The sequence below is a fragment of the Lactuca saligna genome, chromosome 9, assembly GCF_052625555.1.
Source record: "Lactuca saligna cultivar CGN05327 chromosome 9, ASM5262555v1, whole genome shotgun sequence".
In the NCBI taxonomy this organism is placed as follows: Eukaryota; Viridiplantae; Streptophyta; class Magnoliopsida; order Asterales; family Asteraceae; genus Lactuca; species Lactuca saligna.
Window position 1 is genome coordinate 20,191,479 of NC_136425.1, and position 19,661 is coordinate 20,211,139.

General features: G+C 33.7%; 4 protein-coding genes across 7 annotated transcripts; 1 reads left to right on the top strand and 3 right to left on the bottom strand.

Moving 5' to 3' along the window:
* Positions 1-2,932: 2,932 nt before the first annotated feature.
* LOC145014678 (pentatricopeptide repeat-containing protein At5g59600-like) lies at positions 2,933-4,750 on the bottom strand. Its single transcript, XM_078973111.1, has one exon. The coding sequence runs from the start codon at positions 4,618-4,620 to the stop codon at positions 3,031-3,033; it is 1,590 nt and encodes a 529-aa protein (XP_078829237.1). The 5' UTR covers positions 4,621-4,750; the 3' UTR covers positions 2,933-3,030.
* Positions 4,751-6,229: 1,479 nt separating this feature from the next.
* On the top strand, positions 6,230-8,427 carry LOC145014679 (Chaperone DnaJ-domain superfamily protein). 2 transcript variants are annotated; one of them, XM_078973112.1, is made up of 5 exons: positions 6,230-6,699; positions 7,292-7,433; positions 7,663-7,695; positions 7,838-7,932; positions 8,007-8,427. In XM_078973112.1, exons 1-5 carry the CDS (start codon positions 6,331-6,333, stop codon positions 8,208-8,210), a joined length of 843 nt encoding a protein of 280 aa, XP_078829238.1. In that variant the 5' UTR covers positions 6,230-6,330; the 3' UTR covers positions 8,211-8,427. The 2 variants fall into 2 exon arrangements, with proteins under 2 accessions (XP_078829238.1, XP_078829239.1); XM_078973113.1 differs by lacking the exon at positions 7,663-7,695 and having other exon boundaries at positions 6,233-6,699.
* Positions 8,428-10,060: 1,633 nt separating this feature from the next.
* LOC145014677 (pentatricopeptide repeat-containing protein At4g13650-like) lies at positions 10,061-12,122 on the bottom strand. 2 transcript variants are annotated; one of them, XM_078973110.1, is made up of 2 exons: positions 11,599-12,122; positions 10,061-11,505 (listed from the first exon to the last, which is right to left on the bottom strand). In XM_078973110.1, the coding sequence occupies exons 1-2, from the start codon at positions 12,038-12,040 to the stop codon at positions 10,181-10,183; spliced, it is 1,767 nt and encodes a 588-aa protein (XP_078829236.1). In that variant the 5' UTR covers positions 12,041-12,122; the 3' UTR covers positions 10,061-10,180. The 2 variants fall into 2 exon arrangements, with proteins under 2 accessions (XP_078829236.1, XP_078829235.1); XM_078973109.1 differs by having other exon boundaries at positions 10,061-12,122.
* A 3,006-nt stretch (positions 12,123-15,128) lies between these two features.
* Positions 15,129-17,596, bottom strand: LOC145018597 (transcription initiation factor IIA large subunit-like). Of its 2 annotated transcripts, XM_078976474.1 has the most exons (10): positions 17,176-17,590; positions 16,876-17,049; positions 16,652-16,798; positions 16,512-16,563; positions 16,381-16,427; positions 16,179-16,298; positions 16,020-16,083; positions 15,771-15,940; positions 15,521-15,604; positions 15,129-15,426 (listed from the first exon to the last, which is right to left on the bottom strand). In XM_078976474.1, exons 1-10 carry the CDS (start codon positions 17,296-17,298, stop codon positions 15,403-15,405), a joined length of 1,005 nt encoding a protein of 334 aa, XP_078832600.1. In that variant the 5' UTR covers positions 17,299-17,590; the 3' UTR covers positions 15,129-15,402. The 2 variants fall into 2 exon arrangements, with proteins under 2 accessions (XP_078832600.1, XP_078832601.1); XM_078976475.1 differs by lacking the exon at positions 15,129-15,426 and having other exon boundaries at positions 15,517-15,615; positions 17,176-17,596.
* Between the last annotated feature and the right edge of the window lie 2,065 nt (positions 17,597-19,661).

Below are 19,661 nucleotides of genomic sequence, written 5' to 3' on the forward strand. Positions count from 1 at the left end.
CGGTGAGTCGAGGGATGACTCGGTGAGTTGGGTGCGAGTGGACTCAGAGTTGTTGCACTCGACAAGTCTTGGGGTGACTCGGCGAGTTGGGTCACTAAGTGAGGGAAGTCTGAGCATAAGGACTCGGCGAGTCATCGGGTTGACTCGGCGAGTAGGGTCTGTCAGGGGTTGACTTTGACTTGTCCAGGGTTGATCAGTTGTCTTCCAGGGGTATTTCGGTAATTAAGAGTATTTATGGAGTTGTATGTTTTGATGTTAGTGAAGGAGTTCGTGCCAGAGTTCGGAGCAGCGGGATCTTATCTTTTCAGCCGGCAGTTTCGAGGTGAGTTATCCTCACTATATCAACAGGGTCTAAGGCACCAAGGCCGGCCCTTTATTGTATTGAGATTCAGTTACGTTTATCATGTTATTGCTGGTTGTGTCGGCATCCTGGTAGTTAGGATGGTACATGCTAGGGGACCTTGTAAAGGTCAGTCCTCGAGATGCAAAGTAGTGTAATGCTAGTGAACGAGTAGGTCGGTAGCCCGATTAGAGTAATGATATGCTATGTGATCTGTTTACTCGGTTTGTTGATTATGACTGTTATATGAATGTATGTTTTGTGCACATGGTTGTTTGGACTGGAGATGGGTTGAGGCGGGTCCTGCTTTGTGCTGTAGGCCAAGATACCCAGGGCGGACCGGTTGTTCCGAAGGCCCAGCGAGCGGTCCGGATAGGCTGTAGGCCCCATGAGGGCGGACCAGACGTGCCGAGGCTCGGAGAGTGGACCAGGCCGACTGTAGGCCCGATGCGGGCGGACCAGTCACACTGTAGACTCAGAGAGTGGACCAGGTGGGTTGAAGGCCTGACGCGGGCGGACCAACCCCACTGTAGACTCGAAGGACATGACTAGACCCGGAGGATGGATCCGAAGGACTGAAGGCCCGGTGCGGCGGACCAGTCACGTTAGACCCGATATGCATGGTTGTTTTATGTTCTGTTATGTTATGTATGATTTATATGTTTTGGACCGGAAGGTCGTAGCCTGGAAGGACGTATGCGTGGTTGGTATCTTGGGGGTATCTCACTAAGCTTTCGGGCTTACAGTTGTGGTTTAATGTTTTTCAGGTTCTTCAGGAGACTGTGGCAAGGCGAAGGCGCGATCGTACCGCTCCTTATGATTTCGTAACGACATGATTCTGGGAATACTTAAATGAATTGTATTGAAAACCTTTTGTAAACATTTTAATGAAAATCGGGTTGTTTTGAAAATTTTAAATTGGTTGTGTTTTTCGGATGTTACAAAAAGGTTGAGAACGCGAGAACAAAGTATATTCTTTTGTGATTCCATGTATTTATTTGTGGAGGAATGATAAATTTTTACGCCTTTAATTTCAATTGAAAAGAAAAAGCATATTCATATTGATTGTGCATAAAAATTTATCATTTCGCTACAAATGAATACATGGAATCACAAATGAATATACTTGTTCTCACGTTCTCAACCTTTTAGGTGTTCTCATTTGATCATTTCCCTATATATATATATATATATATATATATATATATATATATATATATATATATATATATATATATATATATATATATATATATATATATATATATATATATATCCTTTTAAACATCAAGATATCATATTTACTCAACTTAATTTCTAAATATTATATTTATTCTTCATAAAAATTTTAAATATCATATTTACCCTTCATAAAATTTCAAAATATCATACATGTTCTTTTAAACATCAAAATATTATATATACCTTCTTAAATATCAAAATATAGTGTCTGTGTGTGTGTGTATATATATATATATATAATCAAAATATCAATGGTAATATCTAAAATATCCTTCATCTACAACATGATAATAATCAACAATAACAAAAACTAAATAATCAAAATATACATTCCATAGAGAGGGTTGAAGAAGAATATTTTTGTTTGTCAAGAAGACGACATTCCAACAATTTAAAAGTTTACATTTCATTATCATAGACCTAAGGATAACATTGTTAAAATTTTTAATCATTATAATAATTCTAAGGTATAACGAATGATTATAAAATATTAAAAACATTATTAAAAATGATCTGGGCAAATATGATATTTTGAAGGTTTATGAAAGATAAATATGATATTGAGAAATTAAGTTGGACAAATATGATATTTTGCAGTTTAAGAGTGACATATATAAATTCTATCTCTTTTTTTTTTTTTTTTTATCGTAAGCAAGCTATAAAAATATGAAAAAAGAATAGCAATAGCATTTGATAAGTAATATCCAAATGTGAATGAAATACAACATTATGACAAATTGAAAAATCCTCTTTGAATGCCAAGAAAGAATGAAATTTATCATTCGTCTTAGATTATGCTTCCATCTCTTATACTGATTTTAATCTCATTCCAAAGAAAATATTTTTAGTTTTTTAAAAGAACGAATTAAACTCCAAATATATCTTTTAATAAATTTAATTTCTTTTAGAAAAAATTAAAACTCCAAATAAATAATTTTTTTAATTTAAAATATATATATATATATATATATATATATATATATATATATTATTTTTAGGTAATTATATTAAAATTACATAGTATCTAGTTCTTTTTGTTTTATAACTTTTTCATAGCATAGATATTTTTTCTTTTACTATTTGCAATACATATAACATGTATCACAAGTTCTATCTCTTGGGTATATTTATATAATTGAGATGTTTTCGAAGTAATGATCATTAAACTTCCACATATCTCGATAGGATGATATCGAAATTTTCAATTAAGATTTTAGATTCTATATGCAAGGCCTGTTTTGGTGACAACTTCTAACTAACTTCTTTGTATGATCATATTTAATAAGTTCTTGTTGACTTATGACTTGACTATATGTATATGCATATGTATGATATCCGCAGATGAGAGACTTCAAATTTCAATTTTTCGGTTTTGATACTTTTGGATTGTTGTACAAAAAAAAAAAAAAAAAAAAAAAAAAAAAAAAAAAAAAAAAAATCAATACTAATCACACACCTCCAATCCAGCTACTCCCTGGAACCTTTTTCATCTTCATCTTCTTCATCATTCGTTTAACCCTAGCAGCATATCCCCAACTTCCAGCATCAGCATACATATTCGACAACACTAAACTACTTCCAGCACTTTCAGGCTCCAGCTCAGCAACACGCTTAGCTGCCACCTCAGCAAGACCAACATCTCCATGAAGCTTACAAGCACCCAACAACGCACCCCATACATACACATCAGCCTCAATCCCCATTTCATGAATCAACTCATAAGCCTCTTTTAATTTCCCTTCTTGTCCAAACAAATGCACCATACAAGCATAATGCTCTAATCTTGGCTCAATCTTGAATTTCTCTTGCATAATCAAGAACAGCTTTTTACCAAGCTCAATCATCCCACACTGGCTACAAGCAGTTAAAACACCTGTGAAAGTTAGATGATCAAGTTTGACTTTTTGGTCAACCATTTGATTGAATAACCTAATTGCTTCATCACAATCTCCGTGATTTGCAAATCCAAATATCATTGAGTTCCATGTGATTGTGTTTCTTTCAGGCATGTTGTGAAAGAGTGTTTTGGATTCGTATATGAAGCCACATTTGGAGTACATGTCTATAAGAGCACTAGAAACAAAGATGTCTTTTTCAATTCCCATAACTATGGAATATGCATGAATCTCTTTCCCATGAGCTGAATCTGTAAGATTTGCACAAGCAGGAAGAAGAGAACTGATTGTAGCTGAAGTTGGATGCATTCCAGTTGCCAACATTTTCTTGAACAAATCAAAAGCTTCTTGATTTCGAAGATTCTGAACGAATCCAGAGAGGACTGAAGTCCAAGAAACTACATCGGGTGGAATCCCGGATTCCTTCATCGATTGGAATAGTTTAGCGACATTTGAATCATCATTGGCTTGTGAAAATCCTGCAATTAGTGTATTCCATGTCACCAAATTTGGTATTACTCCTATTGATTGTGTCTTCTCAACCAAGATTAAGGCTTCATTGACTAGTCTGTGTTGAACATAGCCTGCAACCATGGTGTTCATAGCCACCAAATCGATTTCTACCATCACATCAAACACCTTTCTTGCTTTATTGATTTTCCCACATTTTGAGTACATGTCAATCAATGCGCTAATAACAAATGGATCAGATTCGAATTCTTGTTTTACAACAACAGCGTGTAATTTCTCCCCTGTTTGTCGATCCAAAAGGTGCCCACATGCTTTTAGAACACTGGGTATTACAAACTTGTTGGGTTCCAGCCCTTCTCTTTGCATCTCGCAGAACACGCCCATGGCCTCCTGGTGGAAGCTGTGGCGTGCATATGTGCCTACCAGAACAATCCAACGTCGAGTGTTTCTTTTGGGAATTTCGTCAAACAGTTTGCGGGCATCACATATTTGACGGCATTCGGTGTAGAAAGATATGAGCTTTGAGGCGACGTGTGTGGAACGAGCTAAGCCATTGATGATTAGGTGAGCATGTAGCCGTTTTCCTAATTGTAGTGCTCGATTGCTAGCATAAGTTTCGATAATTTTTACGTACCAATCGGAAGGTGATTGTGAAAAATGAAAACAATGCATAGAAAAACTGCCGATGACAAAAACCAGCGAGCATTTTCCTTGGGAATTGCAAAATTCCGAATTCGAATTCTACTCCTTCGACTTCGAGATTCCTCGGCTTGTCTTCAACATAATGGTGTTACCTTCCCACTCATTTTGTGTATGTACTATTTTCTCATTTAAACAAATTTTATTTATGTAATGATTAAAAAGATTTTTTTATTTATTTATAAAAATATTCAAATCAACCTAGACGCCCTATATTTGTGACCAATTGTAACTACGTCCTATTCTAGTTATGATATTTTGTGCTATGTTGATATAATATAGTTATGGTTTCAATTATATTTTTAGTTTCAAAAATATTTAGTCATGGTCCGTTAATATATGTTATATTAACTGAATCACGTTAAATATTATTATGTTCTTATGTGATTTTTTTTCCTAATATAAATACAATATATATAATTTTATACAAATTATTTATCATTAAATATTTTTAAAATTAACTATTTATATAAATATTTTTCTAATAAAATTACATGTTGGGTCGTATGTATGATAAAATTACTCATTTATTTCTTGTGTGTTATTTATTTTTTATACAAATCATTTATCATTAAACATTTCTTAAAAGAGATTTTCTAATATGTGCCCTAAAAGCACATATAAGAAGTATTAATTAATCATAATTATTATCATAATTAAATATTAAATACATTAATTATAAGAAATATTACCGTAATTAATTGTAAAATTCATTAATCATTTCCATAATTAATGCATTTCACATTTAATTATGGTAGTATTTTTCATAATTAATACTTTTTATATGAATAAAAAGCTGATAAAATTGTTTGTTAATGTCATATTTGACATTAACAAATTAAAATTGTTTGTTAATGTCATATTTGACAAATTAGAAAATCCCTTCTTAAAATTAATAATTTGTATGAATAATTTTCCTGATAAAATTGTTTGTTAATGTCATATTTGACAAATTAAAATATAACTTTTATGCTAATTTTTTAAAAAGCTGCCAAACTAATTTTCATTTCCAAATATACCATTAATTGATTAAAAATGAATCATTTTAAATATGGTTTATGTTATTTTATATCTTTTAGTTAGGTTTTATAAAATTTTATTTTTTTAGCTAGCTTATAAACTAACAAATTGCTGATTTATTTTGTGAAAAAATCATTTAATAATGTTGCATAATTGTATTCACTACATTTTGATTTTATGATATGGAGTTGTTCAAAGATCTATTTAATTAAATACTCAGCAAGATTTGGTGGTACTAAAGATGTAAACATCATTTTAAAGATCACCTATGGTTTAAACTTTAAACATCACGAATTGGGTATGCATAGAATTAGTTAAAATAGGCAATTGGGATATGGTAAAAGATGTATTTTGATAATGTAATATATGATACGATACAAAAACTAACTTATATAAATTTCAAAAATATAATAATTATAATTAATTATTAAACGCAATCTCAAACACACCTTTTTACCCATATCATAACTAATTTTATCAAATTCATAATCAAACAAGTGAATAACTATCAAGAATAGTGTATAGTGTATACACAATACACCCTTCCTCAAGATGAATGGCATCTAGTGCTAATTTAACCCACGCCATATACTCATTCGTTAGATCACCCACATCCACAAACCCTTCTATTTTGCCTGCTCATCTTTACACGGTTATGACTTGATGAATATGCATGGAGTTCCCCAACCTTTATCCCCAAATCTCAAGCCCTTGAATTCCAGTTCTTCCCATATCCCCTTTTCCTTCCAAAATCAACCAACTTTTTCCGTACCCATTTGCAGATTTGGCTATGGCGGTCGTCTCAATTGTAACTTTCTTATTCGCGCTTCGTTTCCCTGCTCACCCATCTACCGGAATTTGGATGGAAGGAGAAGAAGAATAGGACGAAATTACTCTAAAACCCTTGTCAAAGCCAGTAGTAGAGAGTCTCCTTATCAAGTTTTGGGTGTCTCTCCCTCTGCTACTCCTGATGAGATCAAAAAGGCTTATAGGAAACTTGCTTTGAAGTATCATCCTGATGTAAACAAAGAGGTATTTCAAGTTCTTCAATTATTTTGCTTTTGTAGTCAACAAAGAACTATTGGTGAATTTATGTGTTCCATAGTGATTACGAAACATGGAGCTTTTTGTTTCGAATTTCAATGTTTCTTAATTTAGTTAATTCCATGTTATTATTGCTTCTTATAATGGATATCTGATCTAACTGTTGGAGGCAGACTTGCAACCTTTTTGCCATTTTAACCTATGAAATCGACAAATTTTACAAATTCAACTCGAATCATAAAAAGTTTAAAGAGGTAAGAAGAGGGAACTAAGAATATAGTATGAATGAAAGTATGGTGCTATGTCATCAATGGTGATCATTTGATTAAAAGATGTGTGCAGAGATGGTTTATTGTTTGAATCCCAATTGTCTCAAAAGAAATAATTAATGTCATTCTTTAAGCTTATTCCCAAAAGAGAACAAGTAATGCCTAAAGCTTGCCATTATTTTTATGTCATAACTGGCACTTTGTGAATAGGCCTTAGAAACATCAAAGATTCTTGCAATTAATAGAACAAAAAGATTTCATCATGTGAAGTAATGAAAGGTTTAACAAATGTTTGAATTCTTGATTCTCAGCCCAATGCTCAAGAGAAATTTATGAGAATAAAGCATGCATACAATACAGTACTCAACTCTGATTCAAGAAGGAAGTATGACTCTGGAAATCGTACATCTGAAGCATACAAGCCTGCTCAAGATGAAGAGTTTTATGGTTTTGGTAAATTAAATTAATTTAATTTATACACATTGAACTTTCACTTGTTTTCTTATTTGTATATGAGTGTATGATGTATCATTAAGTGATCATATGTCAAATCATTGAAATAACCTCTCTTGCAAAATCTTACAAACAATCCATTTTGGAAATCCAACATTTTCATTTTGTGGGTCCCATTAAAAACCTCATGCTTTGATATGATTAAGATTTGAGCTTCATGTCACTGCAGGTAATTTTGTGAGGGATGTTCAAATATCATTAGGTAGACACATCTTTTTATCACAGATATATCAAAGTAACATAAAAATTTACCGATTTGGGCAAATTTGTAATCTTGAAAATGAAATCTATGTTGTCTAGTGTTCTTGAAATCTTGATTTTTTTTTTTTTTTTTTTTGTTACAGGGGACTTCCTTAGAGATCTGCAAGAAGAATATAAGAACTGGGAAGCAAGTGCTCCTTCTGGAGCAAAGCCCAAGAGCTTATGGGAGGAATTAGGGGTAATAATTTCTCTAAATTGATTCAATGAATAATGGATAAAACAAGAATTTACTAAAAGTTTTGAATTTGTTAGGAAATTGGGGAAGAATTTGTTGAGTTTCTTGAAAAGGAGCTGAACATTACAGACAGTGAAGATGAAACACAAAGAAGATATGAAGAACCTGCAACTTCTGGTAAGAGTAGAAATGGAAATGATAGTAAAGGAAGCAGTATTGAAGAAAACATAGATGAAATTGAAGCTGCACTTGCTCAATTAAAAAGGGAATTAGGGTTGTGAAGGCTAATCCCAACACCAAATGTGGCATCATTTTTTTAATACAAATGTATTTAGCTCTTTAAATGTTGTAAGTTCTTTGAATTTGTTCAGAAAATTAGTTATTTATTTGCAAATACAAGCCATAATTGTATCCAATTACAAATTGATTCAAGTTGTCATATACAATAATTATTATGTTTTAGCAATTAGAAATGTCTTTTATGGTTTGACCTTTAAACATTTTGCAGTCGCACAAGGGTTTGGTAAAAGTAGTTGTAAGCTTCTGAAAATTGTAAAACTACACGACAACAAACCCCGAGAAATCCCATTTATGAATGTCGATTGTATGCCTTGGAAAGCAAGTGTGTCGTTGTCACATAGATGACCTCTGGCATGTTCGTCGACATCAACATCCTCATCCATACATCATGATAGGTCTAATTGCTATCATGTGCTCCGTAAAACTTACCTTTCAATTTTGATGTAACATTTTCTTATCACACAAGACTCTCCTGATATTGTACTTACCCAACTCGCATTTATGCGATGGCTGACATGTACCTCCACACCCCTCCCTTATGGATCATAAATCTGAAATACTTTGAAACTCTCAAGTGGAGAGCTTGCTCCCCGGTACTAATATCTACACCTATATCATTTGTCTCCCCACTAAAAATTTGCATCATAGATACTCCATTTTAGTGGTGTTGATCTGTAACCTTTTTTTCTTCCCACGTCGACCTCAAAGTGTCCAACCGGACATTCAACTCGGTCCTAGACCCGGCCACCAACACAATATCATCAATGAAAAGCATCACCAAGACATTTCCCCAAGTGTCATGTAAGACCAACCGGTATACTCACAACGAAGGCTTTCATGGCTGATGTGGCAACGATCACTGACCACGAACACCATCCCGGTGCTTAGTGGTTGGTAGTGGTCGTGGTGGATTGTTGTTCACACCACGGAAGAGCACTCCCAATACAATTCTTTCTCTTTCTATCTCTCCCTATCTCTCTTAATCTCTCTCTACAATAAAAAAAAAATTAATTTAAAAATAAAAAATAAAAGGGATATAGTGGTGGGTATCTCATATGTTTAGTGGTTGAATGTGGTGATGAGGTGATACTCACCACTATAGCGGTTAGTGGTGGATATAATGGATGATCTAATACCTCCAAGATCAAGGCGAAACTATATGGACTAAGAGTTGAACCCTGATTGTGGGTCTGAATTTTGATTTAACGAACTTTATTAGAAAATTGCTTACTTTTGTGTTATAAATGTTTATTGGGTTAGTTATCAAATCATTGAGATTTTTTGTTTTATAAACTATCATTTTTCTTACGCGAAGGTGCTTATTCCAATCCTTAGAACTGTTTGAATTTGAAAATTAGATTATTATAGTTAAAAAAAAAGGTTTTATAATCATTTTTAACAAAGCCATTATTTACAATAAAGAATTTTTTCCAGAACAACCAGAATCATAGGTGGAAAATCACTTACACTGTATAAGTTATCAACCGACATTTCTGAATTTTGAACCATCCATTTTGACACTATTATCTATGATACACATGTTGAAAGTCGCATCATCGAATGACATTAATCCAACTACATGTCTGTTTCTTTTTATGTCTGAAAAATTGTCTGCATCGATAAAGTGTTGCATATAAAATGTATTTCTTTTTAAATCTGAATGAACATTATCAATGTTAAATAAATGATCATTTTTACATGTTCTGTTATAAAGTTGTAAATGATCATCCAACCAACAAAATTGAAATCCAAATAAAGCATAAAAATGACAAACCATTTACAAAGCATACAATTCACAGACACAAATCATACCAATATAAATACAAACCAATTAGTAAAAATCAGTAAGATTATCCAAAAGAATAATCTGTCACAACCTCAAAATAGATGATTAATCATTCTAATTTCAATTTTCATACACAAGAAAGAAAAAACTTAGCATTAAGTCAAGTTATATCCAACTACACGCAGCTTTTTTCTTGATTCCTTTACTACAAATCAAATTATGTGCTCTAGCAGAATCATCCCAATAACCATTACTAGCCAAAACATTCGACACCTGCACATAAACTGCAGGATCATCAGGAAACAAATCAACAATTTTTCTTGACATTCGTAAACCAATTTCCTTATTTCCATGAACCCTACAAGCACTCAACAGAGCTTTATACACCTCGGGTCCCACTTCCATTCCCAATTTATTCACAAACACTTCTGCTTCATCAAGAAAACCAGCTCTACTATAAAGGTCAACAACACAAGCATAATGTTCAACTTTTGGTGAACCATAATTACTTCTCATTAACTCAAAGTATTCTAACCCTTTCTTCACCAATCCTACATGACCACAAGCGGAAATCACAATAAGAAACGTGGTCAAATCAGGTTTGACTTTCGTGTTTCTCATTTCTTCAAAAACTTCAACCGCTTCCTTACCTTTTCCATGTTGAGCATAGCATGAAAGAAGTGAGTTCCATGACACTGTATCATGTTCCACCATTGATGTAAACATCAATTTTGCTTCATCAAAGTTACCACTTTTTGCATACATGGAAATAAGCCCGTTTTGTATGTATATATTTGAAGAGTGACCTGACTTGACTATAAGACCATGGATTTGTTTACCCTCTTTGAAACTTGACATAACTCCTATAACTTTTAAAATGCTTGAAATTGTAAAGAAATCAGTATCAATACCTATCTGTCTCATTTCCGAAAAGACACCAAGGGCTTTCTCGACATTTCCCATGTTTGAAAATCCAGCAATAATGGCGTTGCATGTTATTTTGTTCCTTAGTGGGAGAGTGGCACATATTTTGTGGAAGTCTTGTAAGCTGCTACCACATTTTGAATAAACAGTGACTAAAGTAACTGCTAAATAAACATCTGAATCTAACCCTTGTTTTATGATTGAGCCATGAATTTGTTCACAATGGATCATGTCATCTGTATTGGAAAAGGAACTCAACAAAGTATTATAAGTTATGGAATCTGCTTTATGACCTGAAACCAGCATTTTTTTAATCATGCACATTGCAATGTTGGTTTGTTGATTCTGTGTGTAACCAGTGATCATTGAGGTCCAAACAACAGCATTTTTATCAGATATTTCGTCAAATATTCTTCTAGAATCATCTACATTAGAGCATTTCCAGTACATCTCAAGCAAAGACGTACACACCACAACATTAGAAAGAAACCCAAATTTTGTACTTAACCCATGCACTTGTTCCCCTAATTCGAGAGTTTCCAACTGTGAACACCCAACAAGGACAGCTGAAATAGTAAAATGAGTTGGATATATTCCCAATCTAAGCATTTGTAGAAACAACTCGACTGAAAAATCCACGTAATGGGTATGAAGGTAACCTGAAATTAACGAGTTCCATGTAATCACATTTCTGTGAGGCGTTTCGTCGAACAGTTTCTGAGCATCGGATATTACACCACATTTGCCATACATGTCCAGAAGAGCAGTGCTGATATATACATGCGGAGAAAAACCCATCTTGATAACAAATGAATGAATTTGAATACCGATGTAAAGTGATCTTGAAGTTGCACATGAGGATATAAGGTTGTTAAGAGCGTATGAGCTACAAATGGACCCATGAGAACCATGTTGCAATTGAGCCAAAAGATCCAAATCAATCGATTTTAAGTGATTCTCTTTGTGATCGTCAAGAGCTGCAACGTTACCCAAGGAGCTGAAATTGATGTCTAGAAATGATTTAGGGTTTATCAGAGTCGATAAAGGGCGAAAAATTAGGCACTGCGTTGTTCTAAATTGGCGTTTTAACACTGTTTGCATGGTTAATATCCAAACTTAATCAACTTACTATTACTCCCCAGTCCCCATCCCCATGAACAGTAGTTGCAAATAGTTTGTTTGGCTTCCATCAATCCATCACGAGCCCGCTACTATTGATTTTTTAGGCTAAATGCAAAATTTTAAAATATAAAAACTACTTAATATTTTTTATTATAATGATATGTTTTTCATTTTGTTATTATAACATCAAATTTCTAAAATAAATTTTAATATTATATTATACCTTGACAAAATCTACTTATTATAGCAATGATTAGTTTGTTAATATAAATTATGATACATGACATTAGTTAAAGAGGTATTTTTTGTCATGTTATTCTCCATTTTATTTTATGTTTAGAATGGTAAGATTTTACAAATAATTAAAAAAAAAAACTAACAAGCTGCTAAAAAATTATAAAGTGTTAATAATTAATATAGAATTTTTGCAAGAAACCAAGCCAATTTGGTTTTAAATTTCTGTTCATATTCGACAAGAAAAACTATCTTCTTAGGAAGCTTTGCCCCAATCTCTTTATATAATAAAGTAGTCTCATGGAGAATAAATTGCAAGCACTAAGGTGCTGTTTGATTTTCTGAAGCAAAAATTCATGAGGTCTGCGGATCACCTCTACAATCCTCTGCAGTAGGAGAAGTGGACCAAACAGCTGCAGATTGTAATAAGAAGTGTGTTTATTTTTTTAACATCTGCATACTGCTACAAATATTAAAAAATTAAAATAAACTAATTTTATAAATAAAAAATAGTTTTTTAATACGGAAAATTTAATAATGTATAATATTTCAGCAAGAATTAATGATAATTCAATAAAAATTATGATATTTCAACAAAAAAACAAAGATATTTAGTAAAAAAAATAATGATATTTCATCAAAAATTATCATTATTCAATATAAAAAAAATCAACAAGAATAAACAAAAAAAACGAAAAAAAAAAAAAGTGAAATAAAATTTCAACAACATATAAAAAAATTCAGCAAGAAAAAAAAAAGAGGTTGGAAGAGACAGTACAAGTGCTGCGCCAAACAGAGCATGCGCAGAGATTTTTAACTCTGAAGACTTCTAAAAGACAAACAGCTGCGAGATGAAAAGTGTTGCGCGTGTGCTGCGTCGCGCAGCAATAAGAGATATGAAGATGTTTTTTTCCAAAAAACAAACAGCACCTAAGTCAAGCTAACACGACCATTAATTGGGGGAGATAGTGGTTGTTTTTTGGGTAAATGGAATTTTAATGAGTGTCTAGTATATTAATTCAATTTTGTGGTATTTTAAAGGGTGTTTGGATTGATTTTCAAAACAACGTATTAATTTATTAGTTTTTTAAAAAGTCGATAAGTCAAAAAAAATGTTTTGCAAATTTAGAAACACTTTTTAGAATAGTTTTTCATTAACGTAAAAAAAAAACATATTTTAAAAAGCATAAAAAAAAAAAAAAAAAAAAAAAAAAAAAAAACTTGGTTTTTTGAAATTCTTTTGACTTTTTAACAAAAATAGTTTCAAAAATGAAGTTTTAAGTCACATTTTTTTAACTTATTAACATTTTGCTTCATCATAAAAACTAATTCAAACATGCTTTTTAAAAACTCTTTTTTACTACCACAATAAATCAATAAATACTTCTATATAAAAACACTTTTAGAATTCCAAAGTGAATCTCCAAACACCACCAAATTAGTTGTGAAGAGAATTATATAACAACAAAAGACTCTTAAAATTTTTAAATAAAGTTAGCGAAAAAATCTGGGCTTCGCTCTGAACCGTTTTTTGTGTTTTTTATGAAAAAATGTAAAAATTTTGACTGTAATAAGCAAAAGTGTCAAAATAGCTAAATAATTAAAGGGATTAGAATTAGCAAGTTTTTTAAAAAGTGATCAAAGTTGTCAATTCTTAAAAGTGTTGTGGCCAAACTTTGAATGTTAAAAGGTTATAAAAAATATAAAAATTTTGATTCAAATGATCAAAAATATGAAAATAACTAAAAAAATAGAGAAAAAATAATAATAATAATAATAAAATAAAAAAGATTACGACTTGGGAGTTAAAAATAAAATCTAAAAGAAAAAAAAAGGTTCACAAGTAGCCAAAAGCCAGACACGCCATACATATGCATAGACAAAAAGGAAGCTCTCATCCATTCCTCCCTCACATAAACCGTAACGCCTGTAACCGCCCTTCAAAACATGACTCTCACCGACTTAAACCCACCACACTTTCCGCCCCTCTCGACTCTTATTTTCTACCACCACCATCATCATCATCATCATCATCGTTGTTGCTGCCATTTTTGCTGAGCGTTACAATGAACTCGGAAGGAAAGCCTCCGACGCGGCTCCAGAAACAAGCTCCGGCCACTCTCCAATTCAACAACGAGCTTTGGAATTCCTCGAAAACTGTGATTCCATTATTATCTCCTCTGGTAGTCTCGCCGGCTCCTTTACCCGATGCCACTGCCCAAACTCAAAATTCATTTCTCTCACCTAACAACGTCAACAACAATCATGAAGCCAAAATGAACCATGAGATTGCGATCGGAATAATTCCTCAACTGCAACAAAGCAGCGGTGGTGCTGCTAACAGCTCCGGATGGCGGCATCCAGCCATGCCGGGGCAAACGCCGGATGCATCATCTCTCTATGCTTACTTCCAATCGCAATGCGTGCTCCTTCCTCGTAAGCAGTGATCCTTGTTCAGATGTTAATTTCTTCTATCATGTTTGTTCTTTCCGATGCTTATTGTATAAAATTTTGGTGTTTCAGTTTGGAAATTTTATTTTAAATAATCGAAGATGAAAACCATTGAAGGCTGAAGTTAGTAATCATGATCTTTCACAACTTGATAACTTGATAAACCACAAGCCATAGAAAACTGAAATATTTTAGAGCGAGCCTTTTTTATTTTTTTACAAATACAAAAGTTTCCCCCAAAGAGATTTGATTTCCCAACTCCAATGTGTAATTTGAAAGTTTTTTGTTTTTTTACATCAAATCGTTTCAAATGAGAATTCCGGGATATACCATTTTTCCTATTCGTTAATGATTTAACAGGTAGGCTTTTATACATATTGGATGATACGAATGATAATATTAAACTAAATATACTTTTTTTCATGATAGATCCAACAACATCAAGCTTCCCAACTTTATGTACAACAGTTAAGCATCCCTCCCTCATAAGCATCAAGAATTACATGAATTCTAGTTTTGCTTTTTAAAAAATAACCTATCCAAAGACATGCTTACAATCTTTACTACATGGAATTACAAAATTTGGTATGTTTGCATGATATTGATCTAGATTAACCTCGTCTTCAAAATGTGATCATTTTGTTTGGACAAAATAATCAGAAATCAAACTCTCCTGAAGCCTGAAAACAAAATGGAATGCTTAAATTAGACAATAGAAGAAAATTATCTGGAAGTAATCACAATCACACATTGAAGTTGAACAAAGTTACAAACCTTATTGAACAAAATGTCTCTGTTGTTTATGTGCATAACACCATCCTTTAGAGTGCACTTCCACCTATTCTTTGCACGAGTCACCTGTAAAAAGACTAGACTTTTTACAATTATGTTTTTACACCAAAACTGCAACATCACTCATTTTGAAAAACAGAGTTTCGGTTTGATAAAACTCTAGGTTTGACTTCTAATTTCTAAACTCAAAGCAATAATGATATTTATATGCATATATTATAACTTAGTATACCTTGTCAAATTGGGCCAAAACTAAATTTTGTGTATTTACTTCCTCATCATCATCATCATTGTCATCATCAACATCATCCAGATCATCATCATTTTCATTCAAAGCTTCATCTTCATCATCATCTAAAGCATCATTCTGATTGACCAAGCTGGGAGTTTGCCCTTGTAGTTCTAATCAAATCCAGTTAACACCAAATTCTCAAAACTAAACCAAAAATTAAACAACAAAATAGACTATATATTACTTTACCAGGTGGAGCAGGTGTATTAGCAACATTGTAGTCTTCATTCACAACCCCTTGGTAGTTGTATATCTTCAATTCCATAAGAAAATCAATTTATTAATTACCCACCCAAATATATATTTAAAACTTAAACATCTAAAATGATAAACACCAAAAAACCTCACCTCAAATTCATCAGCTACAACATCTCCAGATCCATCTTGTTGTGGAATATATCCACTTGGACGATATTGTGAAGGAAACTCTTCTCTCTTTCGCTTTCCAGAAGTCAACTGCAGAAAATCCTACAAATAAAATAATATTTTTATATGATGTAAAAGTAAAGAAGTAAACATGGTTTAATCACAAGAGTAGGACAATGGTAACCTTAGTCATGTTTTGATGGGCTGTTTCTCTATCACCTTCCTCATAAACTGTAACAAGAATTTATTTATTAAGATGAAATGGAATTGAAGATAATCATATATATTTAACTTTGTGATTAATCTATAACTTACCAACATTGACATCAAGACGTGGTCTTTGGTTCAACCAAGAAGAAGGTGGCTGCTGTACAAGTATGAAGAACACAGTTCAATAAGAAATAATATTTAGGACTACACAATTATCAGAATTCAGAAAAGAAAGATTTAGTTACCATGAATTGGCTAGGCCTCCCAGATTGGTCATTTTCATCAACAGGAGGTTGATTATTTGGGGTTATGGGAGTAGAAGCAGTAGGTATATTGTATGAATGATCGATTCTCCCTGGTAATGGTGTCTGAATTGGAGTCTGTAGTGGTGTCTATACAGATAAAGATCTGATGTAAGTTATAATTTAAAATTTAAAATTACATATTTAAAAACAGACAGTTAACTCACCGGAGGGAAAAGTAAATCAGCTGTAGGTGTCTCGAATTCTTCAGGTCCTTCATAGGGCACATTTAGATCACGAACAGTGTTGGCCGGAGCTCCAAGGGCCGGCAACTTTGCCGATGAAGATCTGTCGTTAGGGCCAAATACGGCACCAGCTTGCATCATCTTCAACTCCCAAATCTGCACCATTAACAGATGATTACTTTCTGATGATGAAAAAATCGGTGATGAAGTGAACTAAATCGAAATTGAAAATGAATCAGATATGAGGAGCGAGGAAGAGTCGAGAGTGGAGAAATAACTCACTCCTTGAAGTTCGTTGAGAACGCCTTCACCCGGACCACCATTTGTGGTGAATTCTTCCCGGACCTTGGTGATGACGTCTTCGATGACTTGGATGTATACACTGCTCGTCGACGAACTTCCCATTTTTTTTGGAAACCCCGGCTAACAGAAAAACCCTAACGAGTAAAAGGATCCTTGTTGGTATTTGATTTCAGATGATAATTGGTTAGGGATATGAGATGAACGGGAAGATTAAGAGGTGGTGTAAAGTGAGAGAGCGGCGAAAATCGCCTGAGAACGGAGATGGAGAATTGGAGATCGGGGGTTTGCGGGACGGGAATGGAGGAGAGGAACGCAATATAAATAGGTTTGCTTGCATCGATTCAAAAAGGAATAAATTATGTCTCTTTTGGGCCTTTCAGGATTAGCTTGCACACGGGACAATTGCCGGTCCGATCCAAAGAAAAAGAAAAAAATGGTTTTGTCTTAATTTTAGTTTTTCAAAATATCTATCAAACGCTTAAGTCGGTTCTTTGATTTTTGACAAAACTTCAAAAATAGTCCCTGTGATTTTTGAAAATATCAATTTTGGTCCCTAATTTACAAAAACATCATGGATCGTCCTTGTGGTTTCAAAACTTTTAACATTTGGTCCTTTCGGTTAACCCCGTTACCATTTAACCGTTAGGTTAGGAATATTTTTTTCATTTCACTACACAAGGACCATTTATGAGGTATTCAATTACTTTTTTTAAATAAATAAATAAATAATATTTAATATGCAAGGGATCCCACCCTCTCTCTCTCACACACACACACTTACGATTCCACACAGTAGCACCACCTTCCGCCATAAAACCACCACTGTCATCACCTATTTCCCCACTGGAAACCACAACCTAGCCACCCATATTCCATCCCGTTTGATCACTCAAATACCACCACTTACTGCCTTCCATTCACGTTTTTCTACTGCCATTCCCCTTTTCATTCACTACCAAGAAACACCACCACCCCTAAGGGTGGTGGTGGTGGTGTAACCCAAACACCTCATCAAGTGTGGTTTGTTCGAATTGAGAGTCAATCTTCTTCTCCAGGTGTGAAATTATACATTTTCAATTTTGTGAAGGAACATTTTGTTAAGCGTGTCAGACCCAACAAATAATAGGGGTACGATATACTCCAAAATAAGCCCACTATATTGCACTAGAAAGGTAGTACAAGGCAAGTAGGGTCGATCCACAGAGACATGGGACAATCAGTCTATACCTGTTTTGCGTAAGGTATTTGTTCACAAAGGATTAAATAATGGGGGGTTTTGAGTGTAATGATGTAGCAAACCAATTTAAAACACGAGTAAACAACTAAACTAATAAATTAAGTTCAGATTTTTGTAAGGACTCCAACCCCATGTCTGACAATCTAGCAATGTGAATCAAAGATGACAAGACATTTGTTTCATTCTATCAAGGTTGGTACTTGAAAGTGTTAACAAGCTCTAACACTTTCCATTCACCACATTAATTAATCTAAACAAGCTCTTAGAAGTAGATTAAAAGATTGCATTAAGCTTATTGTGAATGTTCCCAACAACACCCAATACTCCTCACAAGCTCGGCAACGTAAGAATGTGTGAAAAGATTTACACTAAATTTATTCATAAGAAATCAATTTAATGCTTGTTACTTGGTTCAATTCACAAAACAATTACGGATTTTGCAAAATGAATAACTTGAATGACCTAACCCTAATTCAAATGGCCAATAAGAATCATTATTAAAATCAAACATTCGATTGAAGTAAAATCAGTTTCACTAGATAGAAATTGAACACTAACATTAGGTCATATGACTTGATTCACAACCAAAAAGTCAAAACATGAAATTGGAGAAGTTAGGGTTCTGGCCACACATGGCTAGAACAGGATCACAAGTCTAAAATATGAAATTAAGTGCAATTACAACTTACAAAAACAAGAATTAATGTTTCCAAATGATTAACAGACAAACCCTTGCAAAAACCTTCGAATTCTCCTCTCCAATGGTGCTCTGATACGTTGTGTCTCTATGTAAAACGTGACCCAGTTCTTGACATAAGGCAAAAGGGAAAAACTGCTAAAAAGCAGTTTTTAAGTCGAACACGGCCCGTGTCGATATAGAGTAGATCAACACGGGTCGTGTTAAGTGAAAACACACCCTTCAACTTCGATTCAAACTCTAAGAATGATGCTAAAAAATGTTCAACTGGACCAACACGCCCCGTGCCAATATCGAGTAAATGAACACGGATCGTGTTTAGTGAGGTCAAACTGCCTGGGATGGTCAAACACGCCCCGTGTTGGATTTTTGGGCCAAACCCAACACGCCTCGTGTTGCCCTCTGACTCCGAACCCAAACTTGATTTTCTCAATTCTTCCGTTTTATGCCCGATCATCCCGCAATCTTCACCAATTCCCCCCCCCCCCCTCGGCACCTCCAAAAGCGCGCTCCAACCTTCGGTTTACCTGA

What these genes read in the sequence shown, in the direction of transcription:
- LOC145014679 (XM_078973112.1), top strand. Translation starts at nt 6,331, where the DNA reads ATGAATATGCATGGAGTTCCCCAACCTTTATCCCCAAATCTCAAGCCC. An exon ending in ATCCTGATGTAAACAAAGAG is followed by an intron (nt 6,700 to 7,291) that starts GTATTTCAAGTT and finishes CTTGATTCTCAG; the next exon opens with CCCAATGCTCAAGAGAAATT. An exon ending in GCTTATGGGAGGAATTAGGG is followed by an intron (nt 7,933 to 8,006) that starts GTAATAATTTCT and finishes TGAATTTGTTAG; the next exon opens with GAAATTGGGGAAGAATTTGT.
- LOC145014677 (XM_078973109.1), bottom strand. Translation starts at nt 12,040, where the DNA reads ATGCAAACAGTGTTAAAACGCCAATTTAGAACAACGCAGTGCCTAATT.
- LOC145018597 (XM_078976474.1), bottom strand. Translation starts at nt 17,298, where the DNA reads ATGGGAAGTTCGTCGACGAGCAGTGTATACATCCAAGTCATCGAAGAC. An exon ending in TTCTCAACGAACTTCAAGGA is followed by an intron (nt 17,050 to 17,175) that starts GTGAGTTATTTC and finishes TTAATGGTGCAG; the next exon opens with ATTTGGGAGTTGAAGATGAT. An exon ending in GGAGGCCTAGCCAATTCATG is followed by an intron (nt 16,564 to 16,651) that starts GTAACTAAATCT and finishes ATACTTGTACAG; the next exon opens with CAGCCACCTTCTTCTTGGTT.
- LOC145014678 (XM_078973111.1), bottom strand. Translation starts at nt 4,620, where the DNA reads ATGCATTGTTTTCATTTTTCACAATCACCTTCCGATTGGTACGTAAAA.